This window comes from Ooceraea biroi, chromosome 11 (genome assembly GCF_003672135.1).
Source record: "Ooceraea biroi isolate clonal line C1 chromosome 11, Obir_v5.4, whole genome shotgun sequence".
In the NCBI taxonomy this organism is placed as follows: domain Eukaryota; kingdom Metazoa; phylum Arthropoda; class Insecta; order Hymenoptera; family Formicidae; genus Ooceraea; species Ooceraea biroi.
In genome coordinates, this window is record NC_039516.1 from 5,856,813 (window position 1) to 5,880,197 (window position 23,385).

At 39.6% G+C, this 23,385-nt stretch overlaps 7 protein-coding genes across 12 annotated transcripts; 3 read left to right on the top strand and 4 right to left on the bottom strand.

The window, feature by feature from the left end:
- Positions 1-99: 99 nt before the first annotated feature.
- On the top strand, positions 100-5,358 carry LOC105275864 (protein scabrous). The gene is made up of 3 exons (XM_011333025.3): positions 100-1,237; positions 1,677-2,016; positions 3,544-5,358. The coding sequence occupies exons 1-3, from the start codon at positions 1,008-1,010 to the stop codon at positions 4,867-4,869; spliced, it is 1,896 nt and encodes a 631-aa protein (XP_011331327.2). The 5' UTR covers positions 100-1,007; the 3' UTR covers positions 4,870-5,358.
- A 40-nt stretch (positions 5,359-5,398) lies between these two features.
- LOC105275863 (myoneurin) lies at positions 5,399-7,078 on the bottom strand. Its single transcript, XM_011333024.3, has 3 exons — positions 6,601-7,078; positions 6,382-6,519; positions 5,399-6,309 (listed from the first exon to the last, which is right to left on the bottom strand). The coding sequence occupies exons 1-3, from the start codon at positions 6,808-6,810 to the stop codon at positions 5,524-5,526; spliced, it is 1,134 nt and encodes a 377-aa protein (XP_011331326.1). The 5' UTR covers positions 6,811-7,078; the 3' UTR covers positions 5,399-5,523.
- Positions 7,079-7,201: 123 nt separating this feature from the next.
- LOC105275862 lies at positions 7,202-10,427 on the bottom strand. 2 transcript variants are annotated; one of them, XM_011333022.3, is made up of 6 exons: positions 10,229-10,427; positions 8,759-10,098; positions 8,381-8,564; positions 7,908-8,305; positions 7,611-7,822; positions 7,202-7,497 (listed from the first exon to the last, which is right to left on the bottom strand). In XM_011333022.3, the coding sequence occupies exons 2-6, from the start codon at positions 9,943-9,945 to the stop codon at positions 7,481-7,483; spliced, it is 1,998 nt and encodes a 665-aa protein (XP_011331324.2). In that variant the 5' UTR covers positions 9,946-10,098; positions 10,229-10,427; the 3' UTR covers positions 7,202-7,480. The 2 variants fall into 2 exon arrangements, with proteins under 2 accessions (XP_011331324.2, XP_011331325.2); XM_011333023.3 differs by lacking the exon at positions 7,202-7,497 and having other exon boundaries at positions 7,629-7,822; positions 7,961-8,305.
- A 74-nt stretch (positions 10,428-10,501) lies between these two features.
- On the bottom strand, positions 10,502-11,323 carry LOC113562942. Its single transcript, XM_026973761.1, has one exon. It carries the CDS (start codon positions 11,304-11,306, stop codon positions 10,920-10,922), a length of 387 nt encoding a protein of 128 aa, XP_026829562.1. The 5' UTR covers positions 11,307-11,323; the 3' UTR covers positions 10,502-10,919.
- Positions 11,324-11,363: 40 nt separating this feature from the next.
- LOC105275861 lies at positions 11,364-13,342 on the bottom strand. Of its 5 annotated transcripts, XM_026973759.1 has the most exons (5): positions 13,275-13,342; positions 13,021-13,103; positions 12,702-12,925; positions 12,228-12,534; positions 11,364-12,009 (listed from the first exon to the last, which is right to left on the bottom strand). In XM_026973759.1, exons 4-5 carry the CDS (start codon positions 12,452-12,454, stop codon positions 11,754-11,756), a joined length of 483 nt encoding a protein of 160 aa, XP_026829560.1. In that variant the 5' UTR covers positions 12,455-12,534; positions 12,702-12,925; positions 13,021-13,103; positions 13,275-13,342; the 3' UTR covers positions 11,364-11,753. The 5 variants fall into 5 exon arrangements, with proteins under 5 accessions (XP_026829560.1, XP_026829558.1, XP_026829561.1 ...); XM_026973757.1 differs by having other exon boundaries at positions 12,702-13,103; XM_026973760.1 differs by lacking the exon at positions 13,021-13,103 and having other exon boundaries at positions 13,275-13,293.
- A 55-nt stretch (positions 13,343-13,397) lies between these two features.
- On the top strand, positions 13,398-15,728 carry LOC105275859 (AKT-interacting protein). Its single transcript, XM_011333019.3, has 7 exons — positions 13,398-13,768; positions 13,916-14,097; positions 14,177-14,241; positions 14,628-14,728; positions 14,812-14,999; positions 15,097-15,265; positions 15,333-15,728. The coding sequence occupies exons 1-7, from the start codon at positions 13,754-13,756 to the stop codon at positions 15,414-15,416; spliced, it is 804 nt and encodes a 267-aa protein (XP_011331321.1). The 5' UTR covers positions 13,398-13,753; the 3' UTR covers positions 15,417-15,728.
- Positions 15,729-15,995: 267 nt separating this feature from the next.
- On the top strand, positions 15,996-19,368 carry LOC105275858 (cdc42 homolog). The gene is made up of 5 exons (XM_011333018.3): positions 15,996-16,302; positions 16,868-17,064; positions 17,144-17,253; positions 17,350-17,547; positions 17,722-19,368. The coding sequence occupies exons 2-5, from the start codon at positions 16,887-16,889 to the stop codon at positions 17,809-17,811; spliced, it is 576 nt and encodes a 191-aa protein (XP_011331320.1). The 5' UTR covers positions 15,996-16,302; positions 16,868-16,886; the 3' UTR covers positions 17,812-19,368.
- Positions 19,369-23,385: the final 4,017 nt, after the last annotated feature.

Genomic DNA, 23,385 nt, shown 5'->3' on the forward strand with positions numbered 1-23,385 from the left:
CGATTGGCTTTATTTCACTTTTCGTGAACGATACCTATCGATATCCTTTTCTCCAATCTGGCGATAAAAAATCCATAACATATCGGTACAATATATTCCTTAATAATTTGCTTTTAAAATATCTCTTTCAACTATCTCGGCTTAAAAAATCCGAAGAAACTTTTCTAGACAAATCTTAATAGTCTGATTTAGTTATGAAGATATCTAACAAAAATAATCAAAAGTCTGTAATTTAATCACGAGACTTAAATTGTTTTAGAGAAATAGAGCATCATTTTGGTTTTGAAGGAGGAATTTCGCCAGATGAGCTTATTGCTCGGCACCCTGTTACTTGAGCATTTATCATATCACGATCCCATAAGACGTATCTATTACAATCTTATGCTGCCAGGACATGAGTGCAGTGTGTAGGGTAAGTGAGGCCCGCATGGCAGGCGTGTGGGGATACGGCGGCGCGCGCGAGACAATATATACCTGACGAGGGCCTGGTGTTGTCGAACACCTGCTCCGCACCGGGTCCGAGCGGACCTTTGTCCAAGGGCCGATATAAAACTCGTACACCGTTTCGGCCGCGCCAGTATACTTTCGAGAGGCGGCCAAACGCGCTGCAACAATCGGCGCTCCGCACGCAACTCTCATTCTGATCAATCTCGCCTGAGATAAATCGCATTGCAATTCAAATCATATTAAAATCCGTTCGTATTCTTAATTGTGCTGCTTGAACGGTGATAAGGTGTCATAACAAATTCTCGCTGAAACAATTTCAAGATCTGGACGAGAAGTGCAAAGATTTCGGACTCGACAAATGGAGAATTAAAAAATCTAAGAATTGTGAAATATAAAAAGAATTCAAGAATCTGTAAAACACTTGCAAACAATAAAAGATTATATGAATGATCAAATATACAGATTTAAAATATACAAGCCGAGAACTATAAAGAGTTCCGGTTAGAAGGTTTCGAATTGACTGGAAATTCAAGAAATTAGGATCTAAAATACTGGCAGAGATGGCAAATATACTCTGGTTGTTATCAGCGATTATCGTGGCGAACGCGTTGATTGCCGGCACGCGCGCGGATGAAAACCTCAGTAGCACGATTAAGTTGCTACAGGAGCAAGTGAGCGCACTGCTGGATCATCGACAGGAAGATTATAACGCGCTGGAAGAAAGTCTGAAACGGGCGATGGAGAAGAATACGGAGCTTATCGTCCTGAGAAATGAAGTGAAGCAACTCAGGTAAGATATGACTTGTGCTGCGTCGACACACCATATACACGTGGTACCGTGATACAATACACGTGCACTAGACCTCGCCAAGTGCATGATTGCGGCATTTGTAGGCGCGCGCGTGCGAGAAACCTTAGAAGAGAAGAAGCTAATTGAAGTCTAAGGATTCACGAAGTTTCTCAGATATCGTAAAGATAATTTTATGAAATTGTCCAAATTTACTCACTGTTCAATTTGCTGAAGCATATAGTTTCTTCTAGTAGAATTAAAAAATTTCAGAGGCTCGAGAAAAGAGAAAAATTCAGATGTTCCACTTTTGTCCTTCTCAGAAAAAGAAACGAGTATTTTTTCCCCTTCACTGCTTTAGCCGTACGCAGAAAAGTATAGTCGCCCTAATAATCATGTACCCCAGAAACGTATATTATAATCGATCCCTTTGCACGTGCAGGAAGGAAGTGAACACTCTTCGCGGCGGAAGCGGCAACGAGGCGAAGAACGAGCGATTGCGGGTGCGATGGCTCGGCAGTGCCGTGACGGAGCTGCAAAGTGAGGTCGCCGAGGTGCTCAGGACGCGGAATGCTAGCGAGGAGTTAGCCGAGCGTTCGAGAATGAGGAGCGAGCTGGCCCTGCTGAAAGGCGATGTCGCCGAGGTCGGCAGGAGTATACGCGATCTCGGTGGAAGGATCACCAAAATCGAGGCTGCACTTGGCACCGTCAGGCTCGACATCGCCGCGACGAAGGAACGCGCTAGCCTCCTGTCTCGCTCCTGCGCGGATGTTAGTAGCCAAGTAAGTCATCTGCGCAAATATTAAAGATTAATGTAACAAGAATGAGAAATCATTTCTCGAGTTCTTAATCAAAATTCCACTCACTTTACGTGAGTTTGAAATTTAATTTGGTTTCCCGCATCAACTGATTTGTATATACTTATATATAATTCAATGCTTGATCGCTAAATATCGAAAATAATTAATTGTGCTTGTTCAAATCAAGATCTTCTCCTTTACATAACTTACGCTGCTTACAAGGATAATATCCTACGTACATGTGCATTCTGCGAGACCACCGTTCGTGATTCTTGGGATTCCTAGACGCGCGCGTGCCGCTCAATGGCCATACAATGATTTTTTCGCTCACAATAGCTCGAGATCGATTTTGTGACGACGAGCATACACACTGTGCGTGTATGCGTACACACGCCGAAGAGCCTCGGCATGCTTTCGCTCGCGCGCGGCCAACGGGCGTCCGTGTAGATAACGGCTGCCGCTACCATTTAGTATTTGCGGCAGGAAGAAGAAAGGGGGCTGCATGGCCGGTGCACCTGCGGCTTGCACGGGGCGGCCAGCTGCTTGGTTCCTGTTTCTCGTTTTGCCGCTTGGCAGCTGCTTCTCAACCTTCTCCTCGTCCTCCTCCGCCCCGCCCGCACAGCGGGCCTTTGGGACGCACGCATGTACCCCTCGTCCTCCTCTTAAATAGTTTCTGCCCTTTGCGCCTCTGCCTTCAAGTCTCAATCGTCACGAGAAATCGTAATAATGTATAAGAATAAAATATGAAGAACAAAATATGTCGAAAGTAAGCTATTGAGCACATAGTATTAACTAATGAAAGTAAAAATAATTCTGCGAAATATTATTATTTTGTCATAAAATTATTGTAAGATCAAATATCAGGTATTTCGAATATCTAAATGACATTTGAATTTGAATGACATTGCTCATATTAAGCGATTAATTAATTCGGTTACTAACGGATAATAAAAAAGTAAAACTATGCTATATAAAAAAGTAATATAAAATAATATAATGAAATTAATAAGCTTGACGTTTTCTTTGACGCGGACTCGTGCATTTACATTTATATAAATTAAATTTCGATCCCGTGCTATACGAATACTCGATCAACGCGTCTGTGGTATTTCACACACGCTGGCGACCGCAGTCGCCACACGAGTCGACAGCTGTGGTCCTACTCTCACGCATTCCATAACTGCGTGTGTATCGTACACGTACAGGCACACACACACCGCATTATCAAGGACTGCCTGTAAAAAGTCGGTTAAAGAGAATCGGTAGAAATTGACACGAAAAGAACTCACGAAATTATTGCTACTAATTTTACTAATCGATTGTTTTTTTTAAACATATTATATTATTGTTACATTCATTATCGCATCCTGTTTTTAAAAGTCTCACAATCAGAAAGATTTAAGAGTAGCTCGTATATTCGCTGATATCAAATGCGAAAGTGGATCACATACTGATTTCACGTTAAAAAGTAATTCATGTACTAAATACTTTCTCCGTTTACTGTTACAGCTCAGCACAGTGCAGATCGAGTTAAAATCTCTGAAGTGCGAATCCACGCATCCCGGCCAGCGGCAGGACCTGCAGAAGCCAGAACACCGTGACAAAGCCGAGCTCTTTCACAACGAAGTGAGCAGTGTCCACGAGATCGCATCGACCCGAAGACGCAGCTATTCGCATGCCTTGGCACATCGTGCGCGTCTTGAGGAACGCCTGCGGAACGTCGAGCGGAAGATCTCCGTGGTGGCGCGAAAACGAGCGATGGTCGAGAAAAGGGTGGTGTACGAGGACCGCGAGCACCTGGACGAACGGGTGAAGGATCTTGAATTGACGCAAACAGAGCTCTCGAGAAGAGTATTGAACGCCAGCCGGGATCTGGCATCGATGAACGAGTTGGGCGAGTCGATGGTACGGCTGTACGATTCGGTGCGAGTGCTCGAGGAAGCCGTCTATACCAATCGCTCGGAAGTGAAGCGGGAGCTGGCGAGGCTGGAGATAAACGCTGCACGAAAGGCGGCCGAACTATCGCTGACCAGGGAGGAGTTGGGCAACCTTAGACGCGCGGTTCAGGCGCTAAGCGTGAGCGCGTCGCAGCTGCAGGAGAGGAGCGACACGCAACGTAGAAGCCTAGACGTCTTAAACGAGACTCTGAGCCGTTTGGACCTTACCCGAAATCTGGCCAAGGCGGCGAACGTGACCCACGAGTTAGAACAAGTAGAGGATCAGTATCGCCTGATGGTGGATTCCCTGCCTGGCAATTGCGAGGAGCGCGACGGCCTGATCTTGCTGGCGCCCGGTCCTGGTACGCCTCTGCTGACGTCCTGCCACGCCGGCTGGATCGTCGTCTCTCGCAGAATCGACGGTGCGATCGACTTCGATCGCACTTGGAACGAGTACGCGGTCGGCTTTGGCTCGCCGGTCAGCGAATTCTGGATCGGCAACGAGGCTCTGCACCGGCTCACCCGCGACAATTGCAGCAGGCTGCGAGTCGATCTGACAGACACCTACGGCGTGCACTGGCGCGCCGAGTACGAGCACGTCACGGTCGACTCCGAGGAGACCGGTTATCGACTCCACGTGTCCGGATACTCGGGCAATGCGACCGACGCACTATCCTACCAGGATGGCATGGCTTTCAGTGCCAAAGATCGCGACATGGACATCAGTACTACTGACTGCGCGGCCAACTATCGAGGCGGATGGTGGTTCAGTCACTGTCAGCACGCCAATCTCAACGGCAGGTATTCCTTGGGCCTGACGTGGTTCCAATCGACCAGCAATGAGTGGATGGCGGTCGCGTCTTCCGAGATGTCGGTGCAACGGAAGCAAAACTGTTGACATTAAATCCCGAGAAGTTAACGAGTGCAACCGTTTGGTCAAATTGACAGACAATCGATTCCTCGAAGAACTTTGAAAAAATTGAATGTTCGTTTCGTGCGACTTGAGTCGTGCATTTCGTACATAGTCAGTCGACGAGAATGCTGCTTGGAATACCAAAGAGTTAAGTGTAATTTAAAGACTACTATCGATATAGTGTACAGTTACGTACAGTTAATTTTACACGACGCTGGAATAAACGCTGTAAATGTCCAACAAATATATAATATTACTTATTGTATCTGTAAAATAATAATAGAATTGGCGAACGAAAGCCATTAATCTTTACTCAATAAATTACGTATTAAAAGATGATTGATGGGAGAATAAATGTGCGATCGACCATCCATCATCATATCATATTCATCATTATATAAAATAGATTTTATCTTGTAAGTTTTAGAAGGCGTTATCACATTATTTAATATTGTAAATATATATTATTTTCAATGATCGAAGAAGTAAATCATTGATAAATTACCTCAATTAATCGATTAATTGCTTTAATATTGATTACATCCGTTCTTTTACAGAGAATACTTTTCTCAACCATAATGACTGTTTCAAAATATCAATAATTTATTTAAATACTAAATGAATACTTTACCACACAGGTCAGACCATTATCATTACAGCGCTCGCTTTCGAGGCGTCCTTTTGAGAATCACACGCGTGTCGCAGCTTGCATTTCTTTTCGTGCACGAACAGACTACCGGAATTGCCGTAAGCGGAACCGCAGAGTTTGCAAACGAATGGCTTCTCGCCGGTATGCGTGAAGGTGTGTTCCTTCAGATACTTATATCGGGCGAACGATTTGCCGCACGTGCTGCAATGATAGTTCGCTTCACCGGTATGGGTCCTCAAGTGATACTTCAACCCGTTCGAAGACGCGAAAGCGGTGCTGCAGATGTGGCAGATGAAGAGCTTGTCGCCCATGTGGGTTCTCTCGTGCCTCTTCTTGTAACTCGGGATAACGAAGCTCTTATCACAGAACTGACAGATGTACGGCTTGGAGCCGTAATGCGACTTCAGGTGAAACCGTAATCCGGACATGGAAGCGAAGGTCTTGCTGCAGACGTCGCAGAGATACTGCTTCTTGCCGTTGTCCGATGGCTCGTCACAGCAATCGCCGGCATTGAGCTGTGCTCGTTTCTTCAAGGGTGTCTCGTGGCTTTTAAAATTAAGATCACACTCATCCGCATCGTCGGATTCTGCTTTCGCTGCTTCCGTGTTAAGCGCATTCTGAAGTAACGTGGGATTACAGTCCTCCAAACTGACAGAGATTTCTGGACACGTCCCTAGAGATCCTCTCGCAGATTTTGAAGACCTGGCGGCACCTTTGCGTTTTCTTTTTCTTCCCACTTTTTGTTTCTTTCCTTTTAGCGAGGTTGCATCCTTGGTCTGAATATTAGAATTCAAAATGCACGATCAACGGATCTGCATGAATTCTTGACAAATAATTGTTTCGCTTACCTGATGTTCATCCCCTTCGTAGTGTTCGTGCAGCTTGTCGTTGGACCTTTTGCATAAATTCACGAACTCGTGAGCATCCTGCAGTTTTACCTTACACTCGCAACATATGAACTTGGGTAGGCTGTCATCTTGCAATATCTAACAGAAGAATTACAGGCTTAAATGTAACGCAAGAAGGAATGAGCTGTGCTTCATTTTAGGCTTGCAACAGTTACTCACGACGATAGAACACAAGTCTGCGATCTGCAGCCTCAACTGCCGGCATTCATCGTCGTTGACATCGTCGCGAAACAACGGTGTCACGGTACGTCGTACTGTCTGAAGACACAGTCTGCACACTTTCTGCATGCCGAATTCCTTTAATAAATTCTCAGCAAATGCGAGAACTTTTCTGTTCTGTCGAGTACTCGTACGGTGCTTTCTTGACATAATTATCACTTATCGATGGTCAATCCTTTCATCAAAACATTCACGTTAGGTTAAGTTGGGCTCGCCCGGCGGAAATTCCAGCGGAAAAATTGTTACTCGCGCGCAGAGCGGAAACAGAGTTGGTAAAATTGTCATTCTTCACTCGAGAAAATTTAATCTCGTTGAGTGCTATGTAATTAAATAATTAGAGATTAGAGAATTAGAGGAGCCGTATGCCGACGCGAATATTGTGGACGTGCGAAGTGCACTGACGAGAATTGCGCGCGAAATTCATCTTGTGCGTTTCCTAGTTTTGCGTATTTTCCGTGAATATATTTTCGTCTTTTTCTTAAACAACAAAATACAAAAAGATATTTGTATGTTACAATTTGCAGCTGTAAAATGCCATGGATTACTGAAAAAGCCCTTTATTTATAAAATGCAACTTGAAAACAAATTTATAGAAAAGTCTGTCGTAAATCTGCAAATCGCTCGTCTCATGTAAAAAAATCTAGAAATACTATCTAATAAATATATTGCGCCGCTTGTATAAATATTCATGTTAATTTAATTGTTTACTTACTAGTGCTTAATTACTAGTATTTAGTTATTTATTAGATTATTGATTGCATTCACATATCACAAGTGTAAAATAGATGAAATATTTCCAGTAACAGCTCAGAAACCTTCCTTAAAACACGCCGATTCCTGAAAATACACGAGCCTCCTTTTTTTCAACGTAAATACAAATCTACAGAAATATGTTAATGATATCAGAACTTTGGGAATTAAATGCCGTGAAAGTCTCATTATATATGTACCTTCTTCCGTGGGTGTTTCTACCGGAAGGTTTACTGGTTTTGAAAGATGCATCAGTGTGATAGCATTGTATGCAGCATGTATTTCATGCACGGTGTCTTCCAGAATTTCCATAAAGGATCTCTCGTTTTCTATTATCGACTCATCAGCCATTAAAGATAGCTGTACGTTGCCTCCGTAACTTAGCAAGGAAAAGCCGAGGGCGGTTGTACTCCTATTAAAAATCATAATATACAGTTGATTAATTTTTGCATTAATTTTTCAAATATCGAATTGTTCACTCTGATGAAATACGGAACTTGTTCGGTATCCAAAAAGCGACAGTGCTCAACAAGCTGTCCAGGATACGAACCCTCTGCGGTCCGTACATGTTGCTGAACACCATCGTGCTTTGGCTCGAGAGAAGGGCTCTCGTAATCCTCACTGGCAATATCGCCGATAGGTATTTCATGAACCAGAAATTGAGCAGCGAGTCGGGACTCCTCTTGAGCTCGTTACTCGCTCTTGCGATGTCCCGGAGACGTTCGAAGAATTGGGAATTTTCATTTGGCTCGAGCATCGTTCGTCCGTTCGCGCTGGAGATGCAAACTCGCAGGAGAGCGACCGAGAAGTTGTTGTCCAGCGTCATATTTTCGTCGGGCATCGCCATTCTTATCGGCAGGATAGCCGTTAATGCTTCAGGTACTGGTTTATCAATCTGCAGGCGAGATATGTACGTTGTACGTCCGTGCGAGGAGATCTCGAAAAGTGAAGAAAATTATAATGTACTCACGCGCAAATGATACTTGTGTACGCTAACGGAAAAAGCTGCCAACACCACGTCACCGAATCCGGTGCCTGTGCTCCTTCTTATCTCGCGAATTTTCGTCAAAAGTTTCTGCGATTCGTCGTTCGTGACGTCTTCCAACCAGTAAAACACTATCTTTTTACCTGTTTGAGGTGGACCATGGAGAGCGCTAAAAAAGCATTTATTGTGATAAAATTTATTTAAAATTTTATTTTTTAAGAGGTGGATAAATTTTTGATTTTGTAAAATCATGCAATTTTAATTTTTTTAATTTTATTTTTATTCTTTGCTAAAATTAGCTTTTCTCATTCTAATTTATTTTTTACAGGTTGAATATTTAGGTATTTTAAATATTTAACATACTTCTCATCCATACTACGAATAGCTTGTTGGATAAAGCGCTCGGGAGCAGAAAGAGCAATCGTTATCAGTTGCGCGGCTTCTTCAATTCTTTTATACGATCGTTTCAATACGGTATTCTTAAAATTCAACCACGTACGTTCGATCGATACTCTTACTTGCTTCATCAAATCGATCGTTATGCTGTCAGAAAGTTTCAATGACGCACGAAAATGGTTCCGTATATCTCTCAAAATTCGTGATGTTACGTAAGTAAAAGGCATGGATGCGGCCAGAATATCCTCCTGATAAGATCGCGTAATCTCCGCTTTATCCTGGGAATTCCTCTTTGAGTCACACGACGGTGAAATAATCTCCTTGAATTCTTTTCCATTTTTGCTTATTGATCTAATATCATCTTCGATTTTCGCCACTTTTGCTTCGTCCTCTTCGGCGATTGCTTTGAGCAATAGGCCTAAAAGAGCCACTCCATCTCCGAGGGAATGATGAACGCGAAATATGACAGGGATCTTCAGAACGTCAGTGTTAAAACGCTCCTCGGGCGACGAACGGCCTTCTTCAACATGCTGAAGATAACGAGAAGTGGATCGAGCACAACGTCTGCCGACGAGGATCTCCCATGCGGCTGTATGGTCGTCGGGCAACGGTTTGTTGCACGCGTTTCCCAAATTTCTTCTAAAGGTTTCACTAGTGACATCCTCGCAAGATCCATCACAATTAATGTCTTCGCACTCCAACCACCTGATCCGTTGTTCCAGGTCGAGCTCGTCGTTCCTCTTCCAGAAGTAGTAACCGAACTTCTGGCTTCGCTGATAGAACAACTTCTCAAGCGTCGTACCGGTAGCTCTTGAAACGATACGATGATTCAGCAATTTTCTAAAATCCTGCAGGAAAATCGCGTTTGTATTCCGAGCCGTTTTCTCCAGTATCATCAAGGTGTTGATAACGGACAGAGAAACGGTGTCCTCGATGGCCCATATGCAATCCGTGCCCTTCAAAAAACCGACGAACTTGCCCCCAAACTGAATTTTCAGCACGATTTCGACCAGACGACGGTAAATGTATAAAGGGGCCAGAGTGATAACGATGAATGGAGTGAACAGAAAAATGCAAGTAATCCTCAATAGTTCTCGTAATGTCCGACGTGCAATTGCATCTAAAATAACTGAGACTGGCCTTTTGAAGCGCATCTCGCTTACAATTTTAACAAGTTTTTCACTCAAGTCTTAAATTTTCAGCGGTCAATTAATTGTGATGTAATTGGTCTCACCGATATGAGAAAATTGATCTGAAGTTACAATTTCTCAAACGCGCAAAATTCCATCATTACATTCTACGTGCGTCTGAAAAAAATTAATGTTTTTCTAAAAAGTATGTTTGTAAGTAATAGAAATATTTATATGTTATGCGTATTCTTTAATAATCTTTTTTCTAACACTGTCATTAATTAAAATTAAATGATTTTTAACTTACACAAAGAAATATATCTCACGTCCTGTTAGCATGTGCAGCCGAGACTGGCAAGCACGTTTTTCATATACAGAAGCCACAAATCTGTCACCTGCTTTCGTTCTCTAGATTGGATTGTAACTGAATTTCTTAATTGTATTATTTCCCATTGGCGTAACTACGATGCAATCTTCAGACACACCAACCAATAAATGTAATTGCTTGGACAATGTATTTTATCCTTATTGCACATTTTCTTCCACACACACACATTATATATTTTTTAAATTTTATTTGTTAGAATCCAGCATTTTCTGCAAATCTTTTCTGTATTTTCTTCAGGAGTCACGACATTCTCCGCAATATTAAGCAATCTCTGTTGTAAAGTACTAATCTATAACATAAACGTAACATTTTGGATCATTTCTTGAAAAGTGTCTCAGAGTAAAATATTGAAGATTAAAATATTGATAAAATATTAAAGATATATCTTATAATCTTAAATTATTTACAAAGTACGAAATGTATTTCGCAACTTTGAAATATAATTGTAATCCTAAACGCACCTCTTTTTGCTTTTCTTTCAACGTGCAATCCATCGCGACAATTTTCTTCCTCAACCGTTTATTTTGCGATAACAAAGCATCATATCTAAAACGCAATGTGTTGTAGCAGTTCATCAGTCTATAGAAATATCAAAATAGTGAAAAAAAGATTACTTTTGATGCCACGTTCTCTGTACTCGTCTCTTTAAAGTCTCCGGTAATATGTTTACAGAATCGAGTTGAATGTCCGTGACACTTTGACGAAATAAATCTGAAAAATGCGATCTCTCGACTAGATTACCAGCAAAATGAGTAAGACTCAAATTGATTTTACTCTGCTCACTCAACATATGTTCATCCCGTATTTTCGCTTTTTTTAAGTCATCCGTCAAAATTTTCTCGCGAGATTTTAGAGTAGAATAACGCAGAAACCGAGCAGCTTCCAATTCCCGTGAGCATTTCAAACTTGCTTCCAATTTGCGAATGGTATCACGGATTTTATCAATTGTTGCGACATATTTTTCTTCGGGATTTCCTATGCACGTGACGTTTGACATTGCGATTGTAACAACTTAATTGGCAGTAGAGAGGATAACGTGGAAAGACTTGTTTCTTCTGACGACAGTCTTTTATTAATTTCTGTGTATTTTACTACAGTGAAATACAGTCTTAAATAACTCAAAGATTTAAATATCTTGGATTGGTGCACCCTTGTTACATCCTGTACAACCCTGTTGAGCCATTGTAATTTCTATTTTATTTTGTGATGACTCTTACACATTCTTATTGTATCTTTGGATATTAAGTACACTTATGCATAATAAATATCATGCAAATCGCATGTGAACGAACATAAATTATACATGAAAATAAAAATATACACACACATCACAGATTGTAGTATTACAAATATCAAGAAGATATATAAAGTAAATGTATAAAAATAAAATGACCGATCAGACTGATCGTTATTTACGTCACGTGTAACATTATTTTATATAATGTTACTTTGTCAGCGGACATGGTTGTGAAGCATAGTTTTTGAAAGCTTCATGCACGCGCCTCAAAAAATTTTGCAACTGATCTCGGGTATCTTCCAGCACAGCAAGCAATGCCTGTCTCGTTCCTTCCTCCAAAGCTTTATTGAACCGCTCCATGAGTGCCTTATCTATTTGTGGAACACCAGATATATCTTCAGCAAGTTCCTGCACTATTATCACGTTATTAGTTAGAGACACTATATCAGACTTTCCCGATCTCCTGTAAATTAAAATAGAAATTTAATATTTTGGAGTACTTTATATATATATTATATGTACCATTAAATACACATTTCTCTATTAAATAGTCTGATAAAAATTGTTAGACGTATTTTGCAAAAATTCCATTTTTTAAACTTTATCAAAGTATCTGAATATAATTTTGTGAATATCAACATTTAATTGTGGCTTCTTATAATTTTAGCATGAGTGACTTACGACTGATGTCGCTCTTCAGCAAGAAACTGTGAGCAGATTGTATACAACTCCAAACACTCTAAGCAGCTTTGAAGATTTTGTCTTTCTAGGTATCTTTGAAAAATTTTCCTGCCCTTTGGATGAGATAGGGTTGTACTTATATTATCTGTAATCTGATCCAATTCCTCAGCTCTCAAGCCAATTGTACATTTCCCAATGCACCCAATCGCGCGATTTGAAGCCTGCATGTTTTATCACACTTTGAAGAAAATTGTAGAATAATTTGTTCTTGAATTGTTTCAGTTCCTTCAAGTTGAAATCTAGATTCCTACAAGCAAATGATTGTTTCAATTAGAGATATTCAAGTTTTGTTACACATGTAAAAATAATTGCGAAATAAACTAAAAAGGATTGCAAAAGCTGCGTATTTTGTATATGTTTATATATGTTTTGTATATGTTTATATGAATAGTAACAATTTATATGTACAATTACCGTTTTCTTATTCTGTGAAATTGCAACACAGTTGTCACGTACACACAACAAAGCACTGAATTAACAATGTTTTAATACAAATCCTACGTGATTCCGCGAATCATTGTGCGGTTCGGTTCAGCTGTAGCGTCACTGTTAGCTGTGCGAGTGACATACCGCCTTATATTTAGCCGCATTATCTGCACTGCACTTGGTATACGTAAAGTGAAATAAAGAAAGTGCAACTACATAATAAAACAATACAACAATAAATTGGTTTAGTCACAATATGCTAGTATGTAGGCCGTTGTTTTCGATTTAGCTACGCAGTTTTGATTACATTGTCTGACTCTGAATCCAACGTGAAAGAATCCAGTGGTATCATCTCCATTACTCATACATAATCACATAGCGATATATAATCTGTTAAATTAATATATATCTCACTTGTCAACAAAATATTAAATTTCCAGTTATCCTAGTTCATTAAATAAAGCTTTTCATTTTATTAAGTTGTATTTTACTTTAAAATAAGAAATTCTCATGTGATCATTGAATCGATTGAGGTAGTATAGGTTATGCAAATGGTTATACCGTGCTTTCGTAGATGGTCACGCGCAATTCGAAATATTTAAAATAAGTTGTATATACTTTACGTATGTTTAGGTTAAATAATAATTATTAAACATACTGTCATGAAAATTAGTTTTTAGGCCGGTATTCGTATTCCAATTTTTTTACAACGAGATAATTTTAAGCATATCTTTTAGATACTGATACGACTCTTATTGGTTAACAAGTATCTTAAGATTATTTAAGACAATCTTGAACAGATGAATGAATACCGCGGCCGCTATACTTGCGGAAGAATCGCATGCCATCAATCAATCGTATGATTCATGGTCGACGCCGCTGCGTTCTATATGTCAATCCGCACTCCGAAGCAGTGTTGAAGTGGTCCAATTGTCTCTATCGAAGATTATCAGCGGACGTAGCTTATCTCTGTGTTGATTACGATGTAGAAAGATATTAGAACCTGAAGTTCGACGCGCGTTCTTCTGAGCTGACTCGACATGTCGGGGACCAAGGTATATGTATATATAGATAATATTGTTAATAATAAAAATTCATAACTGCGAGTGAAAGTACAAAGTCGTCTACATACTCTCAGCAGTTTGTCATTTGATAAACTTTCCTTTCAAATCAGTACCAATACCTTCACTGTTTTATTTCAGAACGAAGATGGCAAAGATGATAATCTGAATAGGCAGGGCTCCTTCAGGAAGCTCGTGCCAGGAAGTAGCAATGGGGACTCTCCGTTGAGCATGTCTGCAAGGATGATCGACAGGCCGATTGTCCCACAAACCAACAAGCAGCATGCCGTTTTCCTGCGGGAATACAACATTCTTTCAGAATAGTAAGTCTTGTAAGAATCGATATTGGATACCACACAGATGTACATTTAAGAAATAGCTAATTTTACACATGTTGTTCAGCAAGATGCTGTGTTCCCAAGATCTAAAGGGAATCTATGTAATACCGTCCGCCTTGAACTCTTTTAGTGAGTATTGCGTAAGGTCCAATTGTATACCGAGTTATGTCTAGTATTTTTTCAATCTAGCATGTATTTTTCACATGTGACAGTTCCATTTTACAATATACATGTTTTAGACTCGAAACGACTAGTATCATTTTATAACGAGGGCAAATTCCTCCCTCATTCTTTTCTTCCTACTCATATATTGTATCGCTTTTTTTTACTGAAACGTCAGTGCATCTTTGATAGGTGTAAACCTATTTTGTAGGTCTTGCTCATCCCGATTACAACTTGTATAGTGATTCCGATGTAAATATATCTATAATCTTTGCCTGTCACTTTTCCAATGCAGTTAAAGTCGCAACTAGAGCTCTAACGTGTAATACTTTTTTTTTATGCTTTTGCCATAGTATGGTTTGGTGTACAATTCATTCGGCAGGGAATCTATAAAGGCGGAGTTTTTAGGTTCACCATTACACTGCCACCAAACTTCCCCCTGGGAGATTGTCCTGTAAGAATACTCAATTACAAATGATTGATTTTACTTTTCCTTCTGTTATATTTGTTTATTTTCATGCGACAAATATATTTCAGAAAGTCGTATTTGAAACGCGAGTCTTCCATCCATTGATAAATCCAGACAATGGAGAGCTCTGCACAACGTGGGGTTTTGCCGAATGGAGACGGAACAACAGAATTTGGCAATTGATACAATACATCACGAAAATATTTATTAAATTGGACACAAAAATGACACCGGTGAATCAGGAAGCGTCCAGTTTGTAAGTGCAACTGTTACTCGCTTTAAACCGTAAACTACCGTTAACAAAACCTGCTGAAAGGGATTATGATAAAACAAAATTGTTTGCAATGTTACAGACAAGAAAATAATTTCGAAGCTTTCCGGGAGCACGTGAAAACGTGTGTGAGGGAAAGCGTGAATCAAGTGTTTAATACACCTCCTATAGATGATCCCCATTACATTGCATTCAGTCCGTACGTGAATGAGTTACATGATCCCGTTAAACGAGACATTTATGAACCAAAGGTAAACAAACGGGATTATTAAAACGATGATATTTAATGCAAAAATCTTCTAATCATTTTTTTTACAGAGCGAGGAAGAAATTAAGCCACTAGGTTTGTCGTGGGTGCAACCTGGTTCCCTGCAGCCATTTTCAAAACCAGAAGCAAGATAATGAGAAGTTCAAAATATGCTGCTAATGACAGCAGCGAAATGACATACGTCCTTAAGAGCTATATAAAGAAATTATTGCTCTCTCAATGATTGACACAGAGGCGAGATAAAATCAGAAAACCTATCATATAAATTATTTTTCTATTCAGAGAATATATACACATATGTCTTAAAATTTTATATAAATTATTATATATATTAAGCGACTACTTAAGAGAAAGATGACTATGTAGAAGAAATTAGGATATAATACTCTTGTGATTAATTTAAAAGAGAGATTGATTATTATTAATACAATTGTTGCCCAAAACATGAATTTTATTTATATAATTTTGACATCGATATATCAAGCGTTTATAAAATAAATATTTCTGCATTATACGTTAATTAAAGCTGTTGCTTACATATTATAAAGATTTTATAAAAATAATTAACATTATTTTAAAACAGAAAATGGAAGAGTGAAATGGTTAATATAATATATAATATTGTTTTTAAATGTATAACATTACGCGTATAAATCAGTTATAGGCTTTTCGAATTAAGCACCATTTTGTCGCATCAGGAGCTGCTGGACCATTGCAGTTGAGGATGCGTCCTAAATCAAGTCCTTCCTCTCTCCTTACGAATCCGCCTGCAGGTGGCTAACCAATCTCGCCCGACGTTGCGGCCGAGCACCGAGGAGAAAAATAACGTATATGTCGCGATAAAGGCCGAAGGAATTCGCCGTTTTCGAGCGTGTGACTGTGCGACGATCTTGCAATTTTCCAGCCGTCAAGCGCGTCCTGCGATATACCTGCCGGTACGTTCCGTGCCGCTTTCGCCGCAACATCCGGGATTATGAGCTGCGGCGGTCTTAACCTTTAATGACAGCCCCGCAAATTCAGGTAACTGTCACACCGTGCGTCGCGCGATAAGCGTCGAAAATCATACGTGCGAGGCTCAATCACCCAACGGAATTCATCCCCGTTTCGTTTCCCGGGGAGCTTCTCAACCCTCCACGGTCAATCTCCATCGGCACGTATCCTTCTGCGCCGCGAGCACGCACCTACATATGTTTAGGTTAAGGGCGTAATAACGTCGGCCACGAGAAGACTCCCCGGACCGGTCAATATTGTTGCACGGTGATTTTTTCTTGATAACATCCTGTGTAACGCGATAACAGGTTGTTCGCACGTATGATGTATCGATCGTGCTCGTGATATTGTTGATAATAAAATTTTTATTACAATGTTTCACTGAGCATACGGAGTATTGTCTGATTAAGCGGTGCGAGGCAGATGGATGGTGTAGCTTTCAGTTTAATTTGAATCCACTGGGACATTTAATTACTTGTATGCGCTGGAATTTCTAAGTTATTATCGATTCGATTGTTTTATACATGATTTATTATACATGATTTTATACATGTTTTATACATGATTTATTGAGTGCACGGATATGATGCTTTAGGTGACATAGAGATATCAAAATGCAGACGATAAAGTGCGTTGTGGTGGGTGACGGGGCAGTCGGTAAAACCTGTCTTCTGATCTCTTACACCACAAACAAGTTTCCCTCTGAATATGTGCCTACAGTTTTCGATAACTATGCGGTAACTGTAATGATAGGAGGGGATCCCTATACATTAGGATTATTTGATACAGCAGGTAAATTTCTTTCGGTTGTTTTACCTTTTAGAAAGGAATTTAGTTCGCCCGCAACTGAAACTTGCCCCTTGTTTCTCAGGTCAGGAAGATTACGACAGGCTGCGTCCCCTAAGTTATCCTCAGACTGATGTATTCCTCGTATGCTTCTCGGTTGTGTCGCCCTCGTCGTTCGAAAATGTAAAGGAAAAGGTAAAGAAACGTATTTCCTATTGATTTTTGTATCGATTATGCATGTAAAGTTGTTGTCCATCTCCTAATTATGTGACATCGTTCATTTCTCCGCAGTGGGTGCCCGAGATAACGCATCATTGTCAGAGAACGCCATTTTTACTTGTTGGCACGCAGATCGATTTACGAGACGACGTCGCAACAATAGAGAAACTCGCAAAGAACAAGCAGAAACCAATATCTGGCGAGCAGGGGGAGAAACTTGCGAAGGAGCTTAAAGCTGTGAAATATGTAGAATGCAGTGCTCTGACACAGGTACGGAAAGGCTGATGGAGCAATATCATTTATTATCTTTTTGTTACATGTACAATAAAATACAATATAACTGACGTGAATGTTCGTGCCTCTTTAAATTAATCTGAATCAAATATTGTATCACTTTGAGACACGACGCACTTTCTCTACTTTATCTATACTTCGAAATTGCAGAAAGGTTTGAAGAACGTGTTCGACGAAGCGATTTTGGCTGCGCTGGAACCGCCCGAGCCGGTAAAGAAAAGAAAGTGCACGCTGCTGTAAGGCAACCGTCTGCAGAGATTCACGATCCGAGGAACGCATGCCTGACGTCAAAGACAACGTTACGTAGTACCGACAGGCGACAGTCTTGTGTGTAGTAATACCGTAAATAGAACTAAATTTGCCTCAACACGAGCTCGCAACCGAGAGGAAAATGATAAGCAATCGCACAGGCGCGGCTTACGAGCGCCGACTGTAGACACATTCCATGAGGCGTGCGACAGCGACAGCTCTGAGTTTACGCGGTCGGGGAAAATCTTTTCTGTCAAACAATAATGATTATCTTACCGAAGGAAACTTAATGCACAAAGTCTTCATTTATGCCCCGAATACGACGTTCGAGAGGGGAGGAAAGATCGGTCTGGGCGCGCCTGGGGATTTTTTCAGGTATCTCGAAACCGATTCCAAAATCGTTGACTTTTGACGTTCGCACTTGAGTAAGCGGGGATGATAGAGGAGGAGAGAGAGTGAGAGAGAGAGGAGAGAAATTGGTGCTATTGTTCAACAATATTTTTTTAAGTCGAAACGTTTACCGAAACGTAGGTATCTGAGTCGTCGGCATCATTACCGAATATTCATGAATATTCATTTGATTAAAAAAGGTAGTGTGCATCATTCGCTGAAATTCGATGTTCGTTTGTTTCGATGCGTACGGCGGGCGAAATTCCCGTTTCCGGCGACGTCAGTGTTAGGAGCTCTACGGTGAATGTGTATAAAACGATAAATATCATAGCAGTATCACCTTAGATATATTATCAAATGCATGTAATGAAAAAGAAGACTATCATTATTAATTCTAACAATCGTCTGTCTATGAAATCGTTGTTAACGCCAGAGGCGCTTGCAATATCGTGTTTCGGATACGGTAAAGGGACGTTGGTATGATCCTAAAACGGAAACTCGCGATAAATCCATGGCTGATCTCTGACGTTTATCGTATTTGCAATGTGATATGGCAAAAGTTCTCTGATATCAGTGGTGTCGGTAATGAACCTTCGGGCCACGTCTTTTGAAGTACGCACGGCAGCTACTTTAACGGGAAGACTTCTAAGAGTAAACGACCAATGTCCTCGCGCGTTTTTTGAATACCGATTTTATTACGATAGTTAAGCTATTTTCAGCAAAACTTAATATCTAACACACGAAATTGGGGAGCTTCTACGACTATTTACCGACATTTACAGTTTTCACTTGAGAATTATATACTTGAAGTCTCGTTACTCCGTCACGGGATGCTGCATGCAGTGAATTTTATCGGTTCGGTCTCGACGGCATGCGACCGATTGACTTTTTTTATACGGTCACATCGTCGCATATCGTTAGTATACTAATAAACACATGTGAATGTTCGTCACGACGCATTTGAACCTGTGAACATTGAATATGGGCATATTTGCGGAAGGAAGCATTTCATCAAAAAGATTTAATCAACTTTTACACCACGAAGCGAGAGAGTTAAAAGTAACAGCATTTATTAGCACCATTATGTGTCGCAGTATGTAGAGAGACACAGTCGTATAACGAAATATTCGCATAAATATATTTATACCATGTATACGACGCCTGGGCTTGCTTGATTTGTTGTTACCTGATCCTCATGTTAATCCTTGTCTTCTTGAAAAAATTCTGATATTATCTCAACGAAGGTAAGGAGTCAACAATTGTATAAGAATTGCTCTCTCACCCGAGTAAACAATAAAATATGCCGTTAAAAATTATTAAAATTCGAATTCGAATAATTACGACGATAATTTTGTACCTTCTGTAATTATAAATTATGTCACGTGTTCATCTGTCATGTATTCATAATTATTCTCTACGCTTTATATTTTTTCACGACCAATTTATAACAACCATTTAATATGCTAAATATCTTTTCGTATTTTATTCAGAGAGAGAGAGAGAGGATATATTTATATTTTAATATATTGAAATTGATGCCATTACGACATTTTGTTTGACTCGCTAATCGCATCGCGGCTAACTTCAGTTCGCGGCTTCGCGCCGATTTCGGAATCGTGTGCGGTCAGTCTTTGTTTTTCTCCAGTGTTTTTCCAGTAAAGATATTCGCAGAGTGCGAACGAATATCAGAAGTGCTGAATTGAGTAATGCTAATCATCGTGCAATATAAATTACTACGTACGATCGCGTTCGATGGTCGAAAAGATCTCCGGATCGCAATCGGTGCGTATGCCGCCTCACCTATGGCGAACCTATTTACTGAGACATTATTCGTGCCCACGAATCGCATCGAGCCTCAGAATATATATAAAAGCAATTATCGGACCAATTAAGATAGTTTGACAATAATCAGGACTAATGTATTACAGTAATAATCCCAGCAAAAACAGTCATATAACAGTGATATTGCCATAATACAGGGTGGCCCATTTTAATTTATACAGTCGATTTTTTAAAAAACTAAAAGAGATACGAAAAAATGTTTCAGACAGACATGTCACGATTGCGAGGGGGACATAAGATGATACCATTGGTTTGACCTTGAATAGTCGTTTGAAGGTCACGCGAAGATCACCTTCAATTTCTTAAATTGAAACCCCAACTTTTTATTGCAGATTCTTATTCTCCATCGAAAAGTAAGTAACTTTTGTCTGAAACATTTTTCCGAAAAATGTCATCTTATGTCCTTAAAATGTCCTCAAAACTCATCTTGAAGATCATTTAGAATTCTAACTTCCGGTCTGAAATTTTTTTTTAATGAGACATGGTATTTTTTATTACGGATTCGGATTCTACGCGAGAAAACATGCAACTTTTGTCTGAAACATTTTTCCGAAAAATGTCATCTTATGTCCTTAAAATGATCTTCAAGATGAGTTTTGAGGACATTTTAAGGACATAAGATGACATTTTTCGGAAAAATGTTTCAGACAAAAGTTACTTACTTTTCGATGGAGAATAAGAATCTGCAATAAAAAGTTGGGGTTTCAATTTAAGAAATTGAAGGTGATCTTCGCGTGACCTTCAAACGACTATTCAAGGTCAAACCAATGGTATCATCTTATGTCCCCCTCGCAATCGTGACATGTCTGTCTGTAACATTTTTTCGTATCTCTTTTAGTTTTTTAAAAAATCGACTGTATAAATTAAAATGGGCCACCCTGTATAACAGAATGTAACACGCAACATAACATGTTCGTTACATGTAATGTATATGTTAGTTGTAATTTCCCACTCATACGAAATTACAGTAATATAACAGTAATGTAACGTGTTACTAAAATGTTACTTAAATGTTATATAAATGGAATATAATTGTTCTTCCTTCCTCTTTCTACAACTACTACTAGGTTTGTGTTTAATTTATTTTCCTAAACGTTATGCAGAAGTTAGTACTTTGCTCTTATTTATTATTCGTTCAAAAATGTACCACTTCATTGTAGAAATGGACTTATGATACAAGTTGTACCGTGCCGTGATCACCGTTCTTATATATATTTTGTATCATATTTTGCATACGAGAAACGGAAGCCATCTAGCGGACGACTCGACATCTGTATGTTAAAAATGGTACATACATAGACATAATATGCAAATATTACAGTTATATAACATCGCATATTTAAGTTATATTACTGTTATATTATTATAACCAATGTATAACAGAGCAATATAACAGTTTTATAACACAGTTATATTGCAGTTACAAAGAAAATTATGTAACTTTAACATTAATAACATATAACAGTTGTTATATTGCGTGTTACTTCTGTGTTATATAACAGTTATATTTTGTGTTTGCTGGGATAACATGAATCATTTGATTGAGATATTCAGACTCGAGCATTAGTGTGTGTACAGTCATAGGCACAGAGGTTGCGACACTTTTTTTACCTGAGTTTATGAACACGCAATCAAATTCAGGATGCGAATCACTGTGACGCGCGCATGCAACTGTGTTACACATGTATACGCAAATTTGACAACTTCATGATCGTTCATCGAGTAGGCGCGCGTCACAGTGAGTGCCATTACACGGCAACGTTAATCGGGTTTAAGGGGGGAGCCTGCTTTAGAACGTTGAAAATAAGGTATAATTTTTCGAATTGTTTTTGGAGAAACTATACAGCGGATCATTATAAAACTTTGATGCATTTATTAGTACATGTTTAAAGATAAAAAAATTATTTTTTGATTTGAATATATCGCCTGTAGAGGTCGTCCTGGAGGCATCTTAGTGCAGCCGGCATTGTAAATTCGTGAGCATTCTCCTGCCTCCAAATTTCATCCAAATTGAAAAATTGAAATATTTTCTCGTTATTTATGAATTCCCATCGTCGATGAACCTTTAATATTCATAAAAACATTAAGTTAAACAATTATTTTTGCATGAAAAAGTTCAACAACTTTGCCTAAAAATCGTACTTTTGTGTTCTAAGCTCCACCATTTTGGCACTTTTCAACTTTTTTCTTCTCTCTTTGGTTCATCGACGATGGGCATTCATAAATAACGAGAACATATTTCAATTTTTCAGTTTAGACGAGATTTGGAGGCAGGAGAATGCTCACCAATTTGCAATGCCGGCGACGCGGCTGCACTAAGATTTCTCCAGGACGACCTCTACAAGCGATATATTCAAATAAAAAAATAATTTTGTTTATCTTTAAACATGTACTAATAAATGCATCAAAGTTTTATAATGATCCGCTGTATAGTTTCTCCAAAAACAATTCGTAAAATATACCTTATTTTCAGCGTTCTAAAGCAGGCTCCCCCCTTAATACATCCGTATTATAAGATTGGCCAATCACAGTCATTCCATTCTTCAGGAGAATAGTTGTAATTGGACAGTTTTAGAACTACGGACGTTATTAAACCCGATTAACGTTGCCGTGTAAACTTGGTCAGTGATTCGCATCCTGAATTTGATCGCGTGTTCATAAACTCAGTTAAAAAAAAAGTCGCAACCTCTGTGCCTATGACTGTACGTGTATGGGTGCTGCGGCGCCAGAGAAGCTCGTGAAGTTGGCGCCGCATTCGAATTCGAATTGGTCACGTGTCGTGATGCTTCATACGTTAACGATCCTCGGAAAGGTGGCAGACGATTGTCATCTTCGGGTAGTTTTCGGCTAAAGTGTCGGGAGTGCCGTATACGGTTGCGGGCGTTCGTTCTTCGTGTTCCTCGGTGTGCGCGAGTGTGACGGTGGCTTTTTCGAGTGGGATTTTCATTGGCGCGTACGAAGTTTTCCGGATCGATGAGGTGGCGGATGAGAAGCAGCGGCGCTGACATGGCAGCGGTGAAGCAGTTGGTGAGTAAAAATTGAATATATTTCGTTAGTACAACAATTGGAGCAATCTACTCTGAATCGAAAATGAATGATTGTACATAGGAAAAATATATGCGACAATATGTGTCACGAATTATAATAAATATATAGAGTTTGAGAAACATAACCTATTGTGAGAAAACAGTGAAATTTTAACGTAACATTAATTTTTTTATATTTTTAAATATTTAACTTTTCTCTTTTCCGTCGAGATTTTTGTGATTCACCTTTTTTACTTTAGAAACTATTTTCATGTGTATCTTGGACCACGAAAAATATGTGGATCCA